The following is a 19,119-nucleotide window of genomic DNA, read 5'->3' as shown; positions in this document are numbered from 1 at the left end:
AAATCGATCCATCTTGGAAAATGGGTGTTACATAGGCAAGTCTAAGCCACCTAAAGGGTGTTGATGAATCATGTTATCCAGGGTGTTTGGATTGTATGTTCATTAGTGTATTCCGTTTCTCTCATTTGTTGTCTTTTTGATCCTCGTATGCTGCCAAGAAATCCCGAAACAACTTGTTGCTCACAGTGGTCCTTTTTTATAAATCTCTTGAGGTCATTGCGTAGGTTTAGTATGTGAGGATCGAAAGGACAGGTAACAAAGGATGGATTGCCTTATAGGATATCCGTTTCGACAAGTGGAAGTGTCAAGTTTCCTTTGAACCGGAGTGAGGAAACCATGACGCTAACACCCGTGAGTGAGAACACATTTTTGAGGTTGAATCACCTTGATATTTAAAAAATTAGTTGGATCTCAAGCGGTTTTTAGGTAAGAAATTTGGTTTCAACTCCATTTTTGTATGCCATTTATGTTGTCTACTTTCCTAACTACAAAATCAATATGAATGTGAGATACAGATGGTCTTGTTGTTACAAGTGTGTATTTTGCATAAAACTTCATAATTATTGGTTTAGTAACACCATAACAAAGAACGATGAATTTTTCTTATATTTTGGGATGTTTCACAATGGTTCTTACAAGGGTAGTTTGGCTATATTTCATTACAGTTTACAAATTGGTTTGTGCTGATAAGTTACAAACATGTGAGATACAGATGGTCTTGTTGTTGAAGACAGAGTTCCACATCATCCCTGTTGACCAACAATCCCATTTTGATATGACGAGCAAGTGCTATGAACAATATTGTAATTATTATTATTTGTTAATAAATGACAAAATTGCAAAAATGGTCCCTATGGTATGCATTTTTTTGGGGTTTTAGTCAAAACTTCGACTTTTTTGGATTAGTGGTCCTTTTGAGCTAATTTCGTTGCGGATTTGGTCCCTCAATAAACTAAAATGACTTAAATACCATTGGGGTATTTATTTTCTATTTTTAAAATCATTTTTTAAATGTTTAATAATTATTTATTCATTTTAATAATTAAAAATTGAGAGGACCCACCTCCTTTCTCTCTCTCTCTCTCCAAATAGAACCCATCCAAGATCGAGGCGGTGGCTATAGGTTCGTGAACCTTGCTAACATTGTGTTCTTCTTACCTACTTCCGATACCAGAAAGGAGCAAAGCAAGATTGTAGGTTGCTGAATCACTTGGGCACATAGTTCTTGGGTTGATAAAGGTGGAGGTTAAAGGTGATTATGAACACAAATGGAAGAGCACAAAATGAACCCGAAAAAAAATATATCAAAACCCACATCCCGATCTTCAAACCTCAGGCACCATAATACTTTTCTGCGTTCATCTTCTTCAACATGCACAGAAATACAGACTTGCTGATCCAACATACACACACACAAAATACAGCCATGGCGTGTTCGATCCCCTTTATCAGGTTTTGATTCCAAACTTGCAGATATGAGCCTCTCATGATATCGTGTTCTCGATTCACCTTCTATTTTAGCTATGATTCTCGTGACCTAATCAAGTTATGGAATGATTCGGCTTCGATTTTATTAAGTGCCATCCTTTATTTCTTTGATTCCATTAACCCTAAACCTATAAATGGTATGCAACCACACATACGAAATCGAATTTTCAGAAATCGATTGTTCTTGAAGAACCATAATCCTTTTTCTGATTCAAACATTGATTTTTAGTTCCATAACCAAACCCAAAATTTTGATTGTTCTTGAAGAGCAAACCCAGAAAATCAGTTGTTCATCTTCATATAGCTTTCCACATTACCTGTTAATTGATTTCCAAAAAAGAAAAATTGATCCTACCTAAGAATGTGAACCCATTTGAATCGATTTCGAAAATGAAAAACAAATCCAAATTGAGGCGTAAAGATGCAGATAAACACGATATATAACAATGGATTTTGGGGTAGAAACTATGTTCCTCTTTTTCGTGATGCAGAGAGAGAGAGAGCCCCTTTTTATTTTTTTAATTATTAAAATAAATAAATTAATATTAGATTTAAAAAATAAATGAAAGAAAAATGGAACCACTAATCCAAAAAAGTCGGGGTTTGGACTAAAACCACAAAAAAATGCATACCACAGGGACCAAATTTGCAGTTTTGTCTTAATAAATTAAACGGGGTTGGTTAGGGTTGAGATTCTCAACCCTTTTAATATGAGGGTTGAACAAGAACCCGAACTGAACCCATTGCCAACACTAGATTAGATATACATTCTCTCAACTCCTTTTTTATTGCCTTATCCAGTGGAAGCACCAACTCCTACAAAAGTAAATAAAAAATCCTTAATTAGTAATTAGTAGATCCAGAGCTAACAACAAGGTCAAATGGTGTTGAAATCCCACCACCAAAAACAATTTTTTTTCTTCTAAAAAACAGAAGAAATCATGCGAATTTCATATTATCGGTTTAAAAGAAATCCTAAGCTTGAAAAAAACAAAAAAAAATCATAAGATCGAAGTGCATATTATTAATAAAATGGTTACCTTTGTCGCTTTAAACACTTGATAGTTCGATTCCTAAACAAATAAATTGAAGAGACCACCATTGAATAATCGATCAAAAGAATGAAATCATCGATCATAAATTACATCGAGAAGTCTGGAAACCAGGTATGTATAAATATAATCAAAATAAGTAAAATATTAACACTAAGGAAATGAGTCCATCATTATAACCTATATAAGCATATATAATCAATTTTTTTTAACGATTAAAACACATATCTTCTAAATCCAACTCCTAAATATACATTAGTCCAAGACGGGAATTGAATCCCTAAGCCCTTAGGGGAGGTACACATTTTCAAACACTTCGATATTGTTAGGGTAGAGGCCCTTTGGTAGATAATCAAATTAATTAGGACAAAAGAAACTTCCAAGTCCTAAAAAATATTGTTAGAAAACATGGAAGCAAAAAATTTATGGTGGTTTTGTGAATATAAGTAGAATTAACAAAATCATAACTAAAGAAATCAAATCCTAGTATTTCACAGTTTAGTATTTCTTCTTTATATTTCTTAGTATAAGCAAATGCAACTTTATAATTTTCTAATAGTGATTTGTTTTATTTATATGATATACTTATGAAAATAGTTGTAAATTAGAAACATAAACCAAGCAATTTGAAGAGGTCAACATCTTAGAATGGCACTCGATCTTTTGGGCATTCAATCTTTTTAGGGCATTCAATATTTTTGGGCATTCAATCTTTTTAGGACATTATACATAAATTTGAAGAGGTTAACATCCAAGAGTGTGCATTAGTAATGAGAGAACTTGAGAAGACGCTAGATCATACAAGAGTAACCTCCAAGACCCTAGAACATCCTAGAGTTCTTTAGGACATTATAGCATAGTTTAGAATATTTTAGAACCTTGTAAATTTAAAGATCATATAGAAACAATCTAGAATAATTAAGAAAGATTGGGATCTAGATCCTTCCTTTAAGGAGGTGTAAGAACCCTATAAATAAGGGTGGAGTCATTTGTAGTAACTCTAAAAGCTTTAGTCTCTTGCTTTCCAAGTCGTTAGTACACCCAAGGAATTATAGTAATCCTGACTTAGTCGAAGATAAGCTAAGTGGCACATGAGATAGACTAGTCGCAAGAGTCATCCTATGACACGTGGTATCAAAGCAACGTTCGAGCAAGCAAGAAAAGTTAACCATGAAAAGAGCAAGTAAAGTAATAAACATTTTCCCTATCTTTGAGGAGAATTGAAGGAAGTCCAAGAAGAGGGACGAATAGGTAGATGCATAGGCAATCTTTGAAACAAGCTTATAATGGTGGATATTAATGTTGGTGAGATCCTTGAGTGAAAGGATAATGTCGATCAGTTTGTTGGTAATATAAGCGACATGAGTGATGGAATGGAGGAGACCATCAATGTCATAGAATAAGTCCTTGAATTGATCAACACCTTTTGGAACTAGTTCATGAGATGATTGTTGCTTTGGCAACTGAAGTGAATTTGTGCAAGGTAGCGATTTGCCGGAGGAGCTGTTACAAAAATGACACCACATGGAAGAACCGAAACAACTGAAGTATGGAGGTAAGTGTGACCCTAACCTACTCAATGAGTTTTGCTGGTCCCCGTCATGCTATCAGAGTGAAAGACGATAAATCCAAGGTAGACATGACCATCCTATACTTTGTGAGAATGTTGCTCTATAGTGGAGTCGAAAGCATGGTAACATAGAAAAAGGCCTATTCACCTTAAACACTTGGGAAGATTCCAAGAGGCAAATCAAAAGGAAATCATGTCCCCATAACGTCGAGGACATAACAATGAAGAAACTTCGAGGGTTGAAACATGTCGTGTCAATAAAAGATTATGTGGGTGTTTGGGATAGCTTTTAAAAAAAGCTTATTAGTTTTTTAGCTTTTTAAAAAGCTAATAAGCTAAAAAAGTGTTTATCTATTTAAGAAGTGCTTTTTAAAACAACTTTTTGGATAGGAAAAAGTAAAGCTGGAAAATCCTAGTTTTTTAGCTTTTTAACCATTTTACTCCTGAAAAAGTAGCTTTTTGCATCCAACCACTTTTTAAAACCAGCTTTTCCTAAAAGCCATAAGCTCATAAGCACTTTTCTTAAAAATTACTTTTGACATAAAAAAGCTAACCCAAACATACCCTATATGGAAAATTTTATTGCTTTAATGCTTGGTTCTCCAATTTATTGGAAAAAGACATATTAGTTTACTTTTAAGATGGACTATAGTCTTGGGATTATAAAAAAACTCAAGAGGAGGTATATACAAGATGTCGATGAAGTTATAGCCGTCAGAAGATCTTATGGAATTTTGAAGAAATGCTCAAGTTATGAAGCCTGGTGGGGGTGATAAACCCACACCAATGCCACCACAAATGGAAGATAGGTCCGCTACCAAGCCCTTAACTTTCAAGGGAAATGCAATGTAAGGAGGATCCCTAAGGGAGTTTAAGTGATATTTATGTGATGAGCTATATCTAATAAAAGATTGTCCTAAGAAGAAAATCTTCAACATCATGGTCTTTGAAAATGGAAAGCCAAAAGGAAAGAACAAAACTAGGCTTCATGCAACTCCTAAACTTTGTGGCAAAAGAAGAAACCTAAGAGACAAAAAGGATGAGGTCTCATCTTTGTGAAGGTTAGATCGGATGACAAACTCACTAAAGACCCAGTTGACACATGTGCATCCCATAAATTTCTTGCCAAAAGTGAAACTGAAATGATGAATATTCAATACACCAAATAGATAGGATGGTTGAAAGTTGTCAATTGTACTTCTGATCCTATCCTTGGAGTCGCTCACGGAGTAATTATCAAGATATAAGGATGGAAGGGTCCTATCGATCTAACTGTAGTATCGATGGATGAATTTTATATGGTGTTGGGAGTGGAGTTCTTTGATCATGTACAACCTTTTTCGTTTAAAGATCAGACTATGTGTATCACCAAGGGTTCAACGATACACATCATACCTTAGAAATAAACAAAACAGAGTCCCAGGCCCTATCTGCCATGCAATTCAACAAAGGACTTAAGAAAGGGGAAATAACATAGGTTATTCAATGCTAAAATAAAAAATCATTCCTTTTACCGAGAAAATCTACAAAGAGATTAAAGAAGTATTGGACAAATTCAGGGACGTAATGTTACCTGAGTTGCCGAAGAAGTTACCGCTAAGAAAGGAAGTGGATCATGAAATAAATATAGAACCAAAAGCCAAGCCACCAACAATATGTCTTTATATAATGGCTCTACATGAGCTAAAGTAACTAAGACGACAATTGAAAGTAATACTCGACGCCAAATTTATTAGACCTTCGAAAGCTCCGTTCGGTGCCCCGATATTGTTCCAGAAGAAGCATGATGGTAACCTAAGAATGTGCATCAACTACCAAACATTGAACAAGGTAACTATAAAAAAACAAGTACCATATTCCTTTATCTGTAGATCTATTCAACCGACTTGCAAGGGAACGATGGTTCACAAAGTTAGATATAAGATCATAATATTGGCAAGTGTGTATATTGGCAAGCAACGAACCAAAGATGACATGCATAACGAGGTATGTATCGTTAGAATTCCTAGTGATGCCCTTTAGACTAACAAATGCACCTGTCACATTTTTCACCTTGATGAATAACATCTTCCACCCATTGCTGAATAAATTCGTGGCGATGTACTTGGACAAGATATGGATGGTCTTGTCGCCGAAGATAGAGTTCAATGTAATCTTCATTGACCAACAGCCCCATTTTAATATGGCAAAGAATTGTTATGAATAATATTATAATTACCAACAAGGTCAAAGGGTGATGAAATCCCACCACTAAAAACAATTTTTTTTTTCTAAAAAAACAAAAGAAATCCTAAGATCGAAGTGCATATTATTAAGGAAATGGTTACATTTATCACCCCAATAGTCTTCTGATTCCTAGATAATCAAATTGAAGATTAAAACCATACGACATATGAAAATGAATATGTATACTGAATAGTTGATCAAAAGAAAGAAATTATCGACCATACTTTACATCGAGAAGGGTGGGAACCGGACCCCACGTTAACATAATCAAAATAAGTAACATATTAACACTAAGGAATTAGCCCATTATTATAACCTAGATAAGCACATATAGTCAAATTAATCTGGGCAGAAAAAACTTCCAAGTCCTAAAAAAATATTGTTAGATAACAAAATGGAAGCAAAAATTTAAGATGGTTTTATGAATATAAGCATAATTAACAATATCGTAATTTCTTATACTTTACATGTTAGTATTTTTTTTAATATTTTTTGAGTATGAGAATTCAAATGGAATCTTTACACTTTTCCGATAGTGCTCTATTTTTTTCTTTATATGAAATATTTATGACAATAACTATAAATTAAAAACATAAACCAAAAACTTTGAACAGGTCAACAAGAAAATGTTAGCCATAGAAGTTTTTTAAAATTCTTTTATTCTAGCGTACAAAAACGATATATTAGAATATGTTTGGCATATAACTTTACATATGATTATACATATTATAGTAAGAAGTCATGGATCCATAAATGTGGATTTCTGGAATCCTCACAATGACCATCAAAACATGTAACAGGAGGTTGTGCAATCAGATTTTAGTGTTTGTGTTAAGGAAAAAGGTTGTAGGTAGAATCAAGCTAGAGGCTAAAGAGATTGAATGCCAAAGATAAAGATACAAGGATGATTAGGTTATAATATGGATGGACAACTATTGTGCGGACGTGTGGATAATGTTATTCTATTAGAATTACTAAGAGAATAAGTTGTTTACTAATGCGAATACGTTCAACATCACACAACTATCATCATTTTCATGCATTCTCACTAATCCTTATTCATTTTTGCTCTCACACATCGTTTTTCACTTATTTTCATTCTTACAGAATACGACTCAATAAACATTCTGACAGAATGATAATAATAATAAAAAATCTATAATAACCTTATAGACGATTTAATTAGTGAGCATATGTGATAATGACAATAGTTATGTTAGATTAAACGTATTTCATATTATCAAACAACATATTTTCTTTGTCATTCTCACATAATAACACTGTCCACACGTCCGTATAATAGATGTCAATCCACATTTGAACCTAGCTCTACATGGATTCTCCTAATAAATGTGATGTGACCTTAAAAATGTCTTTAACAACCATAATAAATTACCTTTTTGAGATCTAAAAATTAAGGATTCTCTTAATAAATTAACATTTTATAACTTTGTTTTAAGTTTTAAAAGACCACTAAACTTTTAACTTTTATCAAGATAATTGTGGATTTTTAAGTTCAAAATGGTCAATATAGTTTTTCAAAATCTATTTTTATCATCTTTATCTTTTGGTTCCTTTTAATCATATTGTTTTTAAAAAAATTACATTTTTTTATATATTTTTTTATAACTTCATATATTTTTATTTCACCAATTACGTACCAATTAATTCTAACTAACTATATAATTAGTTGTCCAAATGATAATATTAGAATTATCAATTTCTATGTATCTAATAATGTTCTTTATCACAACTTTCTCATCCCCTCCGGTTTACCTATTACACCAATAACAATACTCTATTTATGTTTCTCACACAAAATATTCTTCATTAGATAACTTCGGTACACATAGTTTTTGTCATCAACTTGGGTACTAATAGACTAAAAAGAATCATATTTTAGATCAAATTGGGAACTAATAGCCTACATCGAATTATATATTAGATCCATAATGCCAATAATCAAACCAAAACATATAATCTAATACCAAAACATAACAAACAACAAAAAAGTAAGAACATAACAAGGAACAAACGACAACATCAATGAGAATCAAATACTAATGAGATAATAATAAAAAAAACTTACCCAAGAAAAGCAGGATCGGATTGAAAAACTCCAATCAGGATTGAAAAGCTAATTACAATGAATAGTTGGATCTGATCTTGTCTTTCTTTTATTGAAGCGAACTAGAACTTGGCCGTCATGATCTTAGTGTTGGATGTGGATCATATATCTAGGTTAGGTGTCGTTAGCAGGCTCCAACTTGATTCCTAGCTAACATCATAAAGAGAAACCATTAGAACCGCCATGGGAACACGCTTCGACGAACAAGTTAGATCGATGTGTAAGAGGATATGGTTTCTCCAGAACGGAGAGAGACAACTTAGTGGAGGGGATGTGTTTATGTGTAATGGATGATATAATTTAAGTTTCCTCTTCATGGAGGAGGTAATGTTCTATTTATAGGGTTAGGTTTAAGGGAAAACTAGGTCGGGCTTTGGGATAACATAGTTCAAGCCTAACTAGTTAAGGATTAGGTTGTTCTTTTCTACGGTGCTGCCAAGCAATGTTGTCATGCAGTGTTGCCAAGTAGCACTGTCAGACAATTAGATGCTAAAGGACCTAACATCATCGGCTACAAACATCAAATCAACAATCATGGATTGAATAACAATTTGATACCATGTGAAAAAACACATGTAAACATGAAGTAAATCATGTTGGGGTGAACATGAGTTGATTTTGACATAAAACCAGAGACAAACCAACAAAGTTTAGTTTCAAAAAAATTAAACCCATACCCAAACCAATGGGTTCGGTTTCTTGGTTTCGGTTTTTCTGTAACACCATGTTTTCATTTTTTGAGATAAAAATATATAAACCATTGTTTATAAAAACTGAAAATGAAAATGCATTGCGGCTTATCCAAAATGGTCAACAATGTAGTTGTAGTAGACATCAAGAGGCATGCGTGGATATAAAGAGTGCCGAAAATAGAGTTCATATGAAGAAGTTAAGATTTTTATAAGTTTTGACGGATTTTATAAAAATCTCTGCTGCACGGGAATATGGAACAACAACACGGTGCATTTAATGCACTAACTCCACCAACCCGACAATGCATTCACGCAAGGAGAAGTCTGATCGAGCAATAAGTGCGACGCTGTCCTCATATTGACATGATGCGACGGTCAACTTCCAGCACTATAAAAGGAGGGTCATCCATCCTCCTTTCTTTACACCATTCTCTTTTAAAGATTGTCTTTATCTCTCCCTCGAACATTTCAGTCCATCACGATTCGAATTCTCATTTTGTAATCTAGTTAGCGAAACCCGACCCGACACGACACGACACGACACGAAAGTTAAACGAGTTAGGTTAGGGTCAAGATTTTCAACTCAAATATAACCCGTTTAGTTATATATAATTTTTATTATAAATTTATATTTTTGTAAATATATTATATATTATAAACTTGTACCAAACCAAACTTAAAAGATTATATATACATATCTAATTGTAAATGGAGAACTAAGTAAACTTTCATTTCATGTTTTTTGCCCATAAGTTTTGCATATTAGCAAATTTAGTCTCTAAGTACTTTTCTATTTAAGATTTTTGCCACAAAAATTTTGAATATTGCTAAATTTAGTCCCTAAACAATTTTGCATTTTAGATTTTGGTACAAAGGTTTTAAATACTACTAGATTTAGTCCCTATAATTTCATAATTATAGAAAATGTCACCGTGAAGTTTTTATTATAGAAACAATTCATATATTTAACTTTTTCGTATGTTGGCAAGTTTGAAACATTTGTAGACAATTATTTTAAAAAATTATCCTTATGATTTATAGAAAAAAATCGATCCCCCCCATGAAGCAGGAGTAATAACTTACTAGTTAAAACTAAAATACAAACTTTTAAAGTTACTTAATTGGGTTAACGAACTAGAAATGTAACAAACTTTGGTCTTTGTTCACATTAACGTAATCATGTTTTTTTCTTACACATTTGACCATTGAACTTGTTTGACCTGTTCATAATAAGGTAATATGATTGGTACTAAGCGGTAACATTAACCTATTATGAACAGATCAAACAAGTTTACTGGTCAGATGTATACGAAAAAAACATGTTTACCTAAATATGGATAAAAACCAAAGTTTCTTACCCATTTTGGTAATACTGGGTTCTTTATATTAAGTGCAAGTAGTCATAAGATTTATTGATGTGACATGAAATTAGGTTGTCTGATCTTTATGTATGAGGAGATAGTTAAGTCTTGGGCCAACCCAACTTAGGCCCAACTAGTTAGGGTTTAGGTTGTATACGCTTAAGGGGCTAAACTGTATGTGCTTTAAAGACCTAGCAACACAGCCTATCCCATGACTAGCCGAGACTGAATTGGGTTAGACCAAGCCTAACCTAATTGTTCATTGAGTGTCGGAGCCTAATTCCAGGGCACAGTCCCTGAGACGGTTCTTGTCCGGTATTACCAAAACGGGTAAGAAACTTTGGTTTTTGTCCAAATTTAGGTAACCATGTTTTTTTCGTACACATTTGGCCAATAAACTTGTTTGACCTGTTCATAATAAGGTAATATTACCGTAATTACCAGTCATATTAACTTATTTTGAACATGTCAAACAAGTTCAATGGTTAAATATGAACGAAAAAAACATGATTATCTAAATGTGAACAAAGACAAAAATTGGTTACTTTTCTAGGTCATTAACCCTACTTAATTTTACTCCACATTGCATATCTCTTTGCTGCGTAACTATTATTTTTTTCATTTTGCTTTCAAACTTTCATATTTCATATTCTTATGTTTGGTTCAAACTTTTCAAAAAGAATTGGATTCATAAACGAGTCCAACTTTTCTTTTATCGATGGAAAATATTTTTTATTCACAAACAAGGGAATTTTTTTTTTCAAATGAAAAAGTTGAAGATTATCTATCTATCTCTCTCTGTGTGTGTGTGTGTGTGTGTATATATATATATATATATATATATATATATATATAGGGCCGACTCTACATTTATTGAAATTAAGGAAGGGCTTAGGGCCCCCAATCCTAAGGGACTCCACTTAACTTTAACCTAGATGTCGATTAGTTAAGGGACCGATGTCGATTTCTGATTCTCCATTTGCAAACACGCACATTGAATTCTAAATGACTGTTCTTCTTCTGTGTTCTCGATTTTCTTCTTCTTCATGGCTTTAAAGTCCGAAAAATAATCGATTCTTGAATCTTGATTTGATTAAAAATAAAAAAAAAAAACGTTTCTTGAATCTTGACTACTCAAAAATCGATTCTACATCAGTCCATTCTTGAATCTGAAACGGTATGTTATTCCTCTAATTCTTTATTTCTCCATATTCCATATTCCAAAACTAATAACTGATAACTCCATTATTGATTATTCTTTTTCGATTAGACTATTTATTAGGGTTAATATGGCTTAATTTTTTTTTACGGTGACAAGTTGGATTTTTGAATTAGGTTTGGACTTTAGATATTGGATATTAGAATCAGCTTTGGATTTTGGATATTGGAACGATTTTGATTGGATTTTAAGAATGAATTTCTGTTGTCCAGACTCAAGAATTGTCAAGAACTCACTTTGCCAAGCAGGCAAAGTAGGTATTTCCAATCTATAATCCATTAATAATTTACTTACTTTCCAGTTGGCTTTTTATTGTCTTGGTGATACTTGTTGTTAAAATGAAATAAAAAATTATTTCTAAAAGAAAATATGATTAATGAAATTTAATTAAAAAGGAAAAGAAAAATACAACAAGAAGCTTTTATAGAATCATAAAAAATATTGTTTTTAAAAATTTTAACTACAAACCAAAATGTTGATAACGAACAAGAATAAACTAATTTTGATAATAATAATCATGAACAAACTAATATTGAAATTGATAATAAACAAACTAATGTTGAAATTGATATTGAAGAAAATTAAAATGATTGTAGTTGTATTTATGAAACGGCCTCAACCTTTTGGTTCGCTTAAAGCCCTCAAACTGGTTGAGACGGCTATATATATATATATATATATATATATATATATATATATATATATATATATATATAGAGAGAGAGAGAGAGAGAGAGAGAGAGAGGGAAAGAGCTAGGTTTAGGTATTTAAACTAATTATTGTGTTATTATATGCATAAATATGGGCCAATTAAAATTAAACAAAAGATTAAATAATTAAATAAATAAATAAGGGTAATTTAGTAATATGATTAATAACTTCCAGAATTAATCCCTATAATCATGATATTGACTTTTAACCTAATTTCTCCGGTGTATATCTAATTGACTTTTTCTAACCCTAAATTTATCCCCTTCATAAAACTAAAAACTTCTCTGTGAATCTTCTCAAGTGTATGCTTCTCATATGCGATTTGTTGCCTCTCTAAAAATCTAAGTATGGGCACCCTTCCTATGCTCATGCTTGACCATAACGCAACCGACGAGTCTACATGTTCTATGTCAAATCGAGTTATCGGATCTGGTACTAATCTCGATTCAGGTTCCTCATTCCCGATTCAGATCTTAATGCTCAAGATGTGCGTATGAGTTATTTTCATATCAAACTTCCTATTTTACTTATGGATTCTATTCAATCACTGATTTGGTATATTAGCTCGATAGGAATAGAAGAGAGAACGAGGGGTAGTCGTCGCTGGCGGCAGCGCTGACCACCAGAGAGGGAAACGACGGTCTTTCTGATATTTCCCTCTTGATTCTTGTTCTATTTGACATCGATCTGGTGCGAATTGAAATCTCTAATCGAAATTTTAACCATCAATTACCTTAAAAAAATTTGGATGCAATGTGGAAAAGCAGGTATGTGCAATTCGAAAACAAATTGTAGTGTGTAATAACTTAAATGGGATGACAACCCTTAAGATCATCTCATGATTTTTTTAAATGTGCGTAGTAACTTAAACAGTGCATTACCACACCTAGCTACTTACATAAGCCTACATGAATCTAAAGTATTATCATTTCAAAAATTGTGGAGCAGAAAATCCACAATAGTGTCCCTTAGTTTATTGTATGGCAAGATCAAAAGAAAGACAATATTGTCTATATAAACACATTAAGTGAAATACATAAATACAAACAATATATCAAATTGCATTACACATACAAAAGGAAGGGTAAAAAGGGAAAGTGAAGGGTAAAAAGGGAAAAGAGTAATTACCAATGAGCAAGAGGGGTAAAAAAATGATATCATTTCATATCAAATTTACTTCTTCTTATATGATAAAAATCAATTTGTTTATGTAGGTGATTTAATGGATGTTATTAGTGAGATTCCAATTCTATTGGAATGGAATCACGAATTCCAATTCTGTTGGAATGGAATCATGAATTCTAACTCTGTTGGAATGAAGTATGGATATTTTATCACTAATTTATGCATGTTCTATAATTCTTGGTTATTGGTTTTGGTGCAATTCAAAAGTCTACATATTTTTCCAAAGGAATTTAGTTTTTTATTTTATTTTTCATTTGCTAATGCATTTTTGGAATCTAAACTACAATTTGATTTTGTTTTCACAGAAGTTGATGCTTGAAGAATGGACCACAAAGTTGAAAGTGATTATAAGCAACATTATTCTTTTAGAATGTATTAGTGTCGTTGTTAGATTTTGATGTTTTTTTTTCCCATTTTGAAAGTTTTTTTAGTTTTATTCTTTAACAATAAATGTAATTCTTAACAATTGTTACTCGTATTTGTATAAGAAATAATGTATTGTTTGTTTTTATTCTTCAATTGATTGTTCAAGAATTTGTTATTCTACAAGAATTTTTAGAGTCATGATCAAGAAATAGGTTCAAGAATATTTTTATTATTTATGGTTCAAGAATATTTTAATTTTTGAATATACTCATAAACATATTTTGTCAGAATGTCCGAATTAAAAGAATTATAATTCGTAAAATCGGATTTGTAAAATTAATAAAATCTATGATCCCTTAAAAATGCAATTTTTCTTTATTAAATCTATATTAATTGACTAAAATACCCTTGTAATTAATTTTAATGATATTTTTCAATTCAATAATATATATTAATCACTTTCTTAAAATAAGTAAATTTGATTGGCTCATATTTATGCATACAATAACACAATAATTATTTTGAATAGAATAAACTAAGCCTATCTTTACTATCTTATAAAAGAAATCTAACTATTTCTAAAAATAGATTGATTATAATAATAATATTTTTTTAAGACGTCCAAATGATGAAGCTGATAGTACAAGTAACCATTAATAAAATAATATTAAATTTTAACCATATTTTGAATTCAAATATTTATCATCAAATCTCCTTATATTTCTCAGCAATTTGATATGGTTCCCTCAAATCCCAGATTCATTCAAATTTTGAACCCTTTTAGATATCCTTAAATTTAGCATGTTGATTCAAATATCCCTCCAATCGTATATACCTCTTTGTTCCCTCTTCTGCTATAAAGCCCACCGTCCAGGAACAAAAAATGACTTCATCTCCCATCTTCCATTATCCCCAACCATCGGTTCTATGACACCGCTTTCTGACGTCTTTCCTTCCAAAAACGACTTCACCACAGGAACCCTAAATTACTTTTGGAAGCTCACCCTCTTCTCATTCTCTATCTTTTTTCTCTCAACTGGCATTTAGAGTTTTGATTTGTCATATGTGACGCCGTCCACCGTGGCCATGACATTTTTTGATCGTTTTTACACCGTCGCTTCCAGTCAAACCCAACCATTCCCAAATGTCGGCCTGATTGATACACACTTTTGTCGTTTTCATGGTTATGCCTTCATATTTTATGTCGTCTTGACCAGTTTTTTTTATCGGTTATTTGATGTATCATGTAACAAATAACACCATAGTTTGATTATTTTGTCTTCGACATGTATTTTTTTTGTAACATAACATTTTTGTAGAGGAAACATATCACCGAAAGAATTTACACGCCCTGCCGCTTTGCGCGGGTACACTGCTAGTATATATATATATATATATATATATATATATATATATATATATATATATATATACACTGCCTACTAAATCCCATTAACCGTTATCACCCACCATCGCCGCCACCACCGCCACCACTATCACCACCATCTTTGCCTTATATTTTACATTATTTCAGTTTTATTTTATATAACCCAAAAAAATATTCAAATTCTATTTATTATATATATATATATATATATATATATATATATATATATATATATATTAAAGTTATGAAAGATTTTAACAATAAAGTGGTACTCTTTTTGTCAATTTTGGTCCTCCAACTTATAACATTGACCTTTCACCTTTATGTTTTTGTTCATAAACAACCCTTTCACTTTGGTTTGAATTTTTCATAACCTTCGCATTTTATTACATATTATTAGTATTTAGTTTTTTGGCAGAAATGGTCCCTCATCATCATTATTATTATTGTTAGACAAAATTACACGATTGATCCCTATGGTTTACCATATTTAACATTCTCTTTTTGATTTTAAATTAATGTCTTATTTATTAGAAAATACCCACCCAATACCATAAACCCACCCACCATCTGTCATCACCACCACCACCACCACCACCACCACCAAAATTACATAAATGGTCCATATGGCTTACCCATGGTGACAAATTCAGTCTCTACTACTTGAAAAGATCAAATTACCCTCACATTAACGGACAAAAAACAACCGTCTATATTTTCCGGATTGGTTTTCCGACCGCTGCCATACATGCCAATAAAGTTCAATTTGTGAGACCATTTCTTTGTTTTCCTCATTTATTGCAAGAAATAATGATTCAGATTTCTTTATTTATGTAATTAGATGGCATTGTTTATATTTATTTACTAGATTATCTCAATACAATTCAAAATGCTACTTTACTTTACAAAGTAATACCTTCCGACTCCAGTAACGCTAAATGAATCTTTTCTAGTTAAAAATAAAGAATATGAAATTGAATATCATAGATTTCAATTTCTTCGTAGAACCAAACACCACGTAAGATTTTTAATATATTGTTTTTACTTAAAAATTTTAAGATGATGACTTAATTGTATTTGTAAATTTTAATGACTTAATAATTAATCTAAAAAATAGAGCAACCTAATAATTAGTTTCATAAAAGTAAACACATTTGTTCCCAAAGCAGTTTTCATACAAACCTGAAACCCTTCGTTGTTTCCCCCCCTCACCAGTCACCTCCACACTCTTTCTCTACGCAATTGGTCTGATCGACGAGCTGTATAAATCACCAGCAACGTATCCAGTGTCGATCGATTCTCTTGTCCTCGTTTTGAAGACAGTAAATTTATAGCGACAGGCGAAATCTCTCTGCTGATGTTCTAAGACTAAATTTCTGTCTCCTCACCAAATCCCTAAAAATTTCCATCAAATCCCACGTTTTTCCAACCAGGTTTTCACCTGGGCATCTATCCAATTTGCAAGTTGTTGATGAATTTTGGTGGGTATTGATGGTGACTGCGGGTTCGAATAATCAAGATGAAGTTATTGGGGATAAACATCCATCATCAGCTGTTTCGAGAGGAGGAGGTGGGGCGACTCGGTCCTGGGGCACCACCGCCTCGGGTCAATCCGTTTCAACAAGTGGCAGTGTCGGGTCTCCTTCGACCCGGAGTGAGGCCACCATGGCGGTGACACCCGCTAGCGAGAACACATTTTTGAGGTTGAATCACCTTGATATTCAGACAGATAATGCTGGATCTCAAGCAGCTGCTGGGTAAGAAATTTGGTTTCAACTCCATTTTTGTATGCCGTTTATGCTGTCTACTTTCCCAGCTACAAAATCAATATGAATGTTCATATATAAACAATGCTAAGTGTTTAATTTGCAGAAAACTTCATAATTATTGGTTTAGTAACACCATAAGAAAGAACGATGAAATTGCATTGATACTTTCTTGAAATTGGCACATATTTTTTGTGACATTTGGGCTTTAATAACCATTTTAGCTAATAATGATGTGGTTAAATTCTTAAATGCATTAAATAGGACTATGTGTTGATTTCAGTTCTTGTTTTTATTAGTAACAAAAAGAAGAAGCGAGCACAACGTGCAACTGGAGGGGACAAAGGGGGTAGAGGACTTCGCCAATTCAGCATGAAAGGTTTCTACTTTGTCTCAATGCTTTCATAATGTTTTCTTTATGTATAAAAGTAATGCTTATTTTGATATTGATATTGCATAGTGTGTGAAAAAGTTGAAAGCAAGGGAAGAACTACTTATAATGAAGTTGCAGATGAACTTGTAGCTGAATTTGCTGACCCTGGTGATGGTGGTCAAACCCCTGATCAGGTATAAAGAAATATTTATGAATGATATTTGGGTATGAAGAAATGATATTTGATACTTATAAAATTCTTGTTTTTTTTGAATATTTATGACAGCAACAGTATGATGAAAAGAACATTCGTAGAAGGGTATATGATGCTTTGAATGTTCTCATGGCTATGGATATTATATCTAAAGATAAAAAAGAAATACAATGGAAAGGTCTTCCTCGATCCACCTTGAATGATATTGAAGAGATAAAGGTCCACTTTTATATTTCTAATCTTATATAAAAACTCATCAAGATTCTTTTTTTAAATACATAGATTTTATATAGTTTCTGTTGAATATGTCAGGGTGAACGTCTTGCTATAAGGAATAGAATCGAGAAGAAAACTGCTTATTTGAAAGAACTACAAGATCAAGTGAGAATCTTTATCATTTTATATTTATCTTCTTCTTCTTTTTTTTAAAAAAGTTTGAAACTAATAATCTTTTTGTTTTTCTAAAAGTATGTAGGTCTTCAAAATCTGATACAAAGGAATGAAGAGTTATACACCTCTGGAAATGCGCCAAGTGGCGGAGTGGCTTTGCCTTTTATACTCGTACAGGTAAATTTTTTGTGAGTTTTATTATTTTTTTTTATTGTGTATATTTTGTATTTGACTAATAGTCAAACATATTGATAATTGTAGACTCGACCTCATGCAACTGTAGAAGTGGAAATTTCAGAAGATATGCAACTTGTTCATTTTGACTTCAATAGGTGAGATAAGTATTATGTATGTTGTTGTTATTGAGGGTAATAATGGAATTAGATATTTAACTAATAGTTAAAACTGATTTTGTAGTACCCCATTTGAGCTACATGATGACAATTATGTTCTCAAAGCAATGAAGCTTTCTGACCAATCAAAACACGATGACGTGGCAAACAATGCGTGTGTTGATGTGGATGGAGGTGAAGGTTCGAGCATATCTTCCATGTTTCGTCCCTCGTTGGGACCCACAATGCCACCTGGCAGGGGGTCAAAGTTGCCTTCGGTGCCTGGTATTCTCAAGGGACGTGTGAAGCATGAGTTTTAGGTGTTTGTAGAAGAATGTTAAGGTTATTGGTTTTTAAGTTATTTGATGAGTAATGGCAAATTTGGTGCTTCATATAGGTGATTTATACTTGGTTGTATGGTAAATCTTGGGAATGTGGATGGTTTTTTTTGTTGTTTTAGATGTTAAAACAACTTTCTCTTACGTAAACATGCAAAAGTTTATTGGTATAATTTTTGGATAATTTGGGTTTGTTGATTATAGCATATGATATGATCATATATAATATAAGTAGTATTAGAGTGACAAAGTTAGATATTTGATCTTGAATAGAGATTTTAGGGGGTGTTTGAGATTGTATATTATTTAAAATAATTTATG

The 19,119-nt window shown here is 32.3% G+C and overlaps 1 protein-coding gene across 2 annotated transcripts; it reads left to right on the top strand.

The window, feature by feature from the left end:
- Positions 1–16,540: 16,540 nt before the first annotated feature.
- LOC145090100 (transcription factor-like protein DPB) lies at positions 16,541–18,982 on the top strand. Of its 2 annotated transcripts, none has more exons than XM_079028451.1 (8): positions 16,541–17,142; positions 17,451–17,530; positions 17,612–17,718; positions 17,817–17,957; positions 18,051–18,119; positions 18,207–18,305; positions 18,390–18,460; positions 18,546–18,982. In XM_079028451.1, exons 1-8 carry the CDS (start codon positions 16,877–16,879, stop codon positions 18,778–18,780), a joined length of 1,068 nt encoding a protein of 355 aa, XP_078884577.1. In that variant the 5' UTR covers positions 16,541–16,876; the 3' UTR covers positions 18,781–18,982. The 2 variants fall into 2 exon arrangements, with proteins under 2 accessions (XP_078884577.1, XP_078884571.1); XM_079028445.1 differs by having other exon boundaries at positions 17,811–17,957.
- The last annotated feature ends 137 nt before the right edge of the window (positions 18,983–19,119 follow it).

Source organism: Lactuca serriola, chromosome 1 (genome assembly GCF_051521515.1).
Source record: "Lactuca serriola cultivar US96UC23 chromosome 1, Lser_US96UC23_V15, whole genome shotgun sequence".
In the NCBI taxonomy this organism is placed as follows: Eukaryota; Viridiplantae; Streptophyta; class Magnoliopsida; order Asterales; family Asteraceae; genus Lactuca; species Lactuca serriola.
Note: the sequence above shows the minus strand (reverse complement) of the source record. Positions and strands in the feature narration are given on the sequence as shown.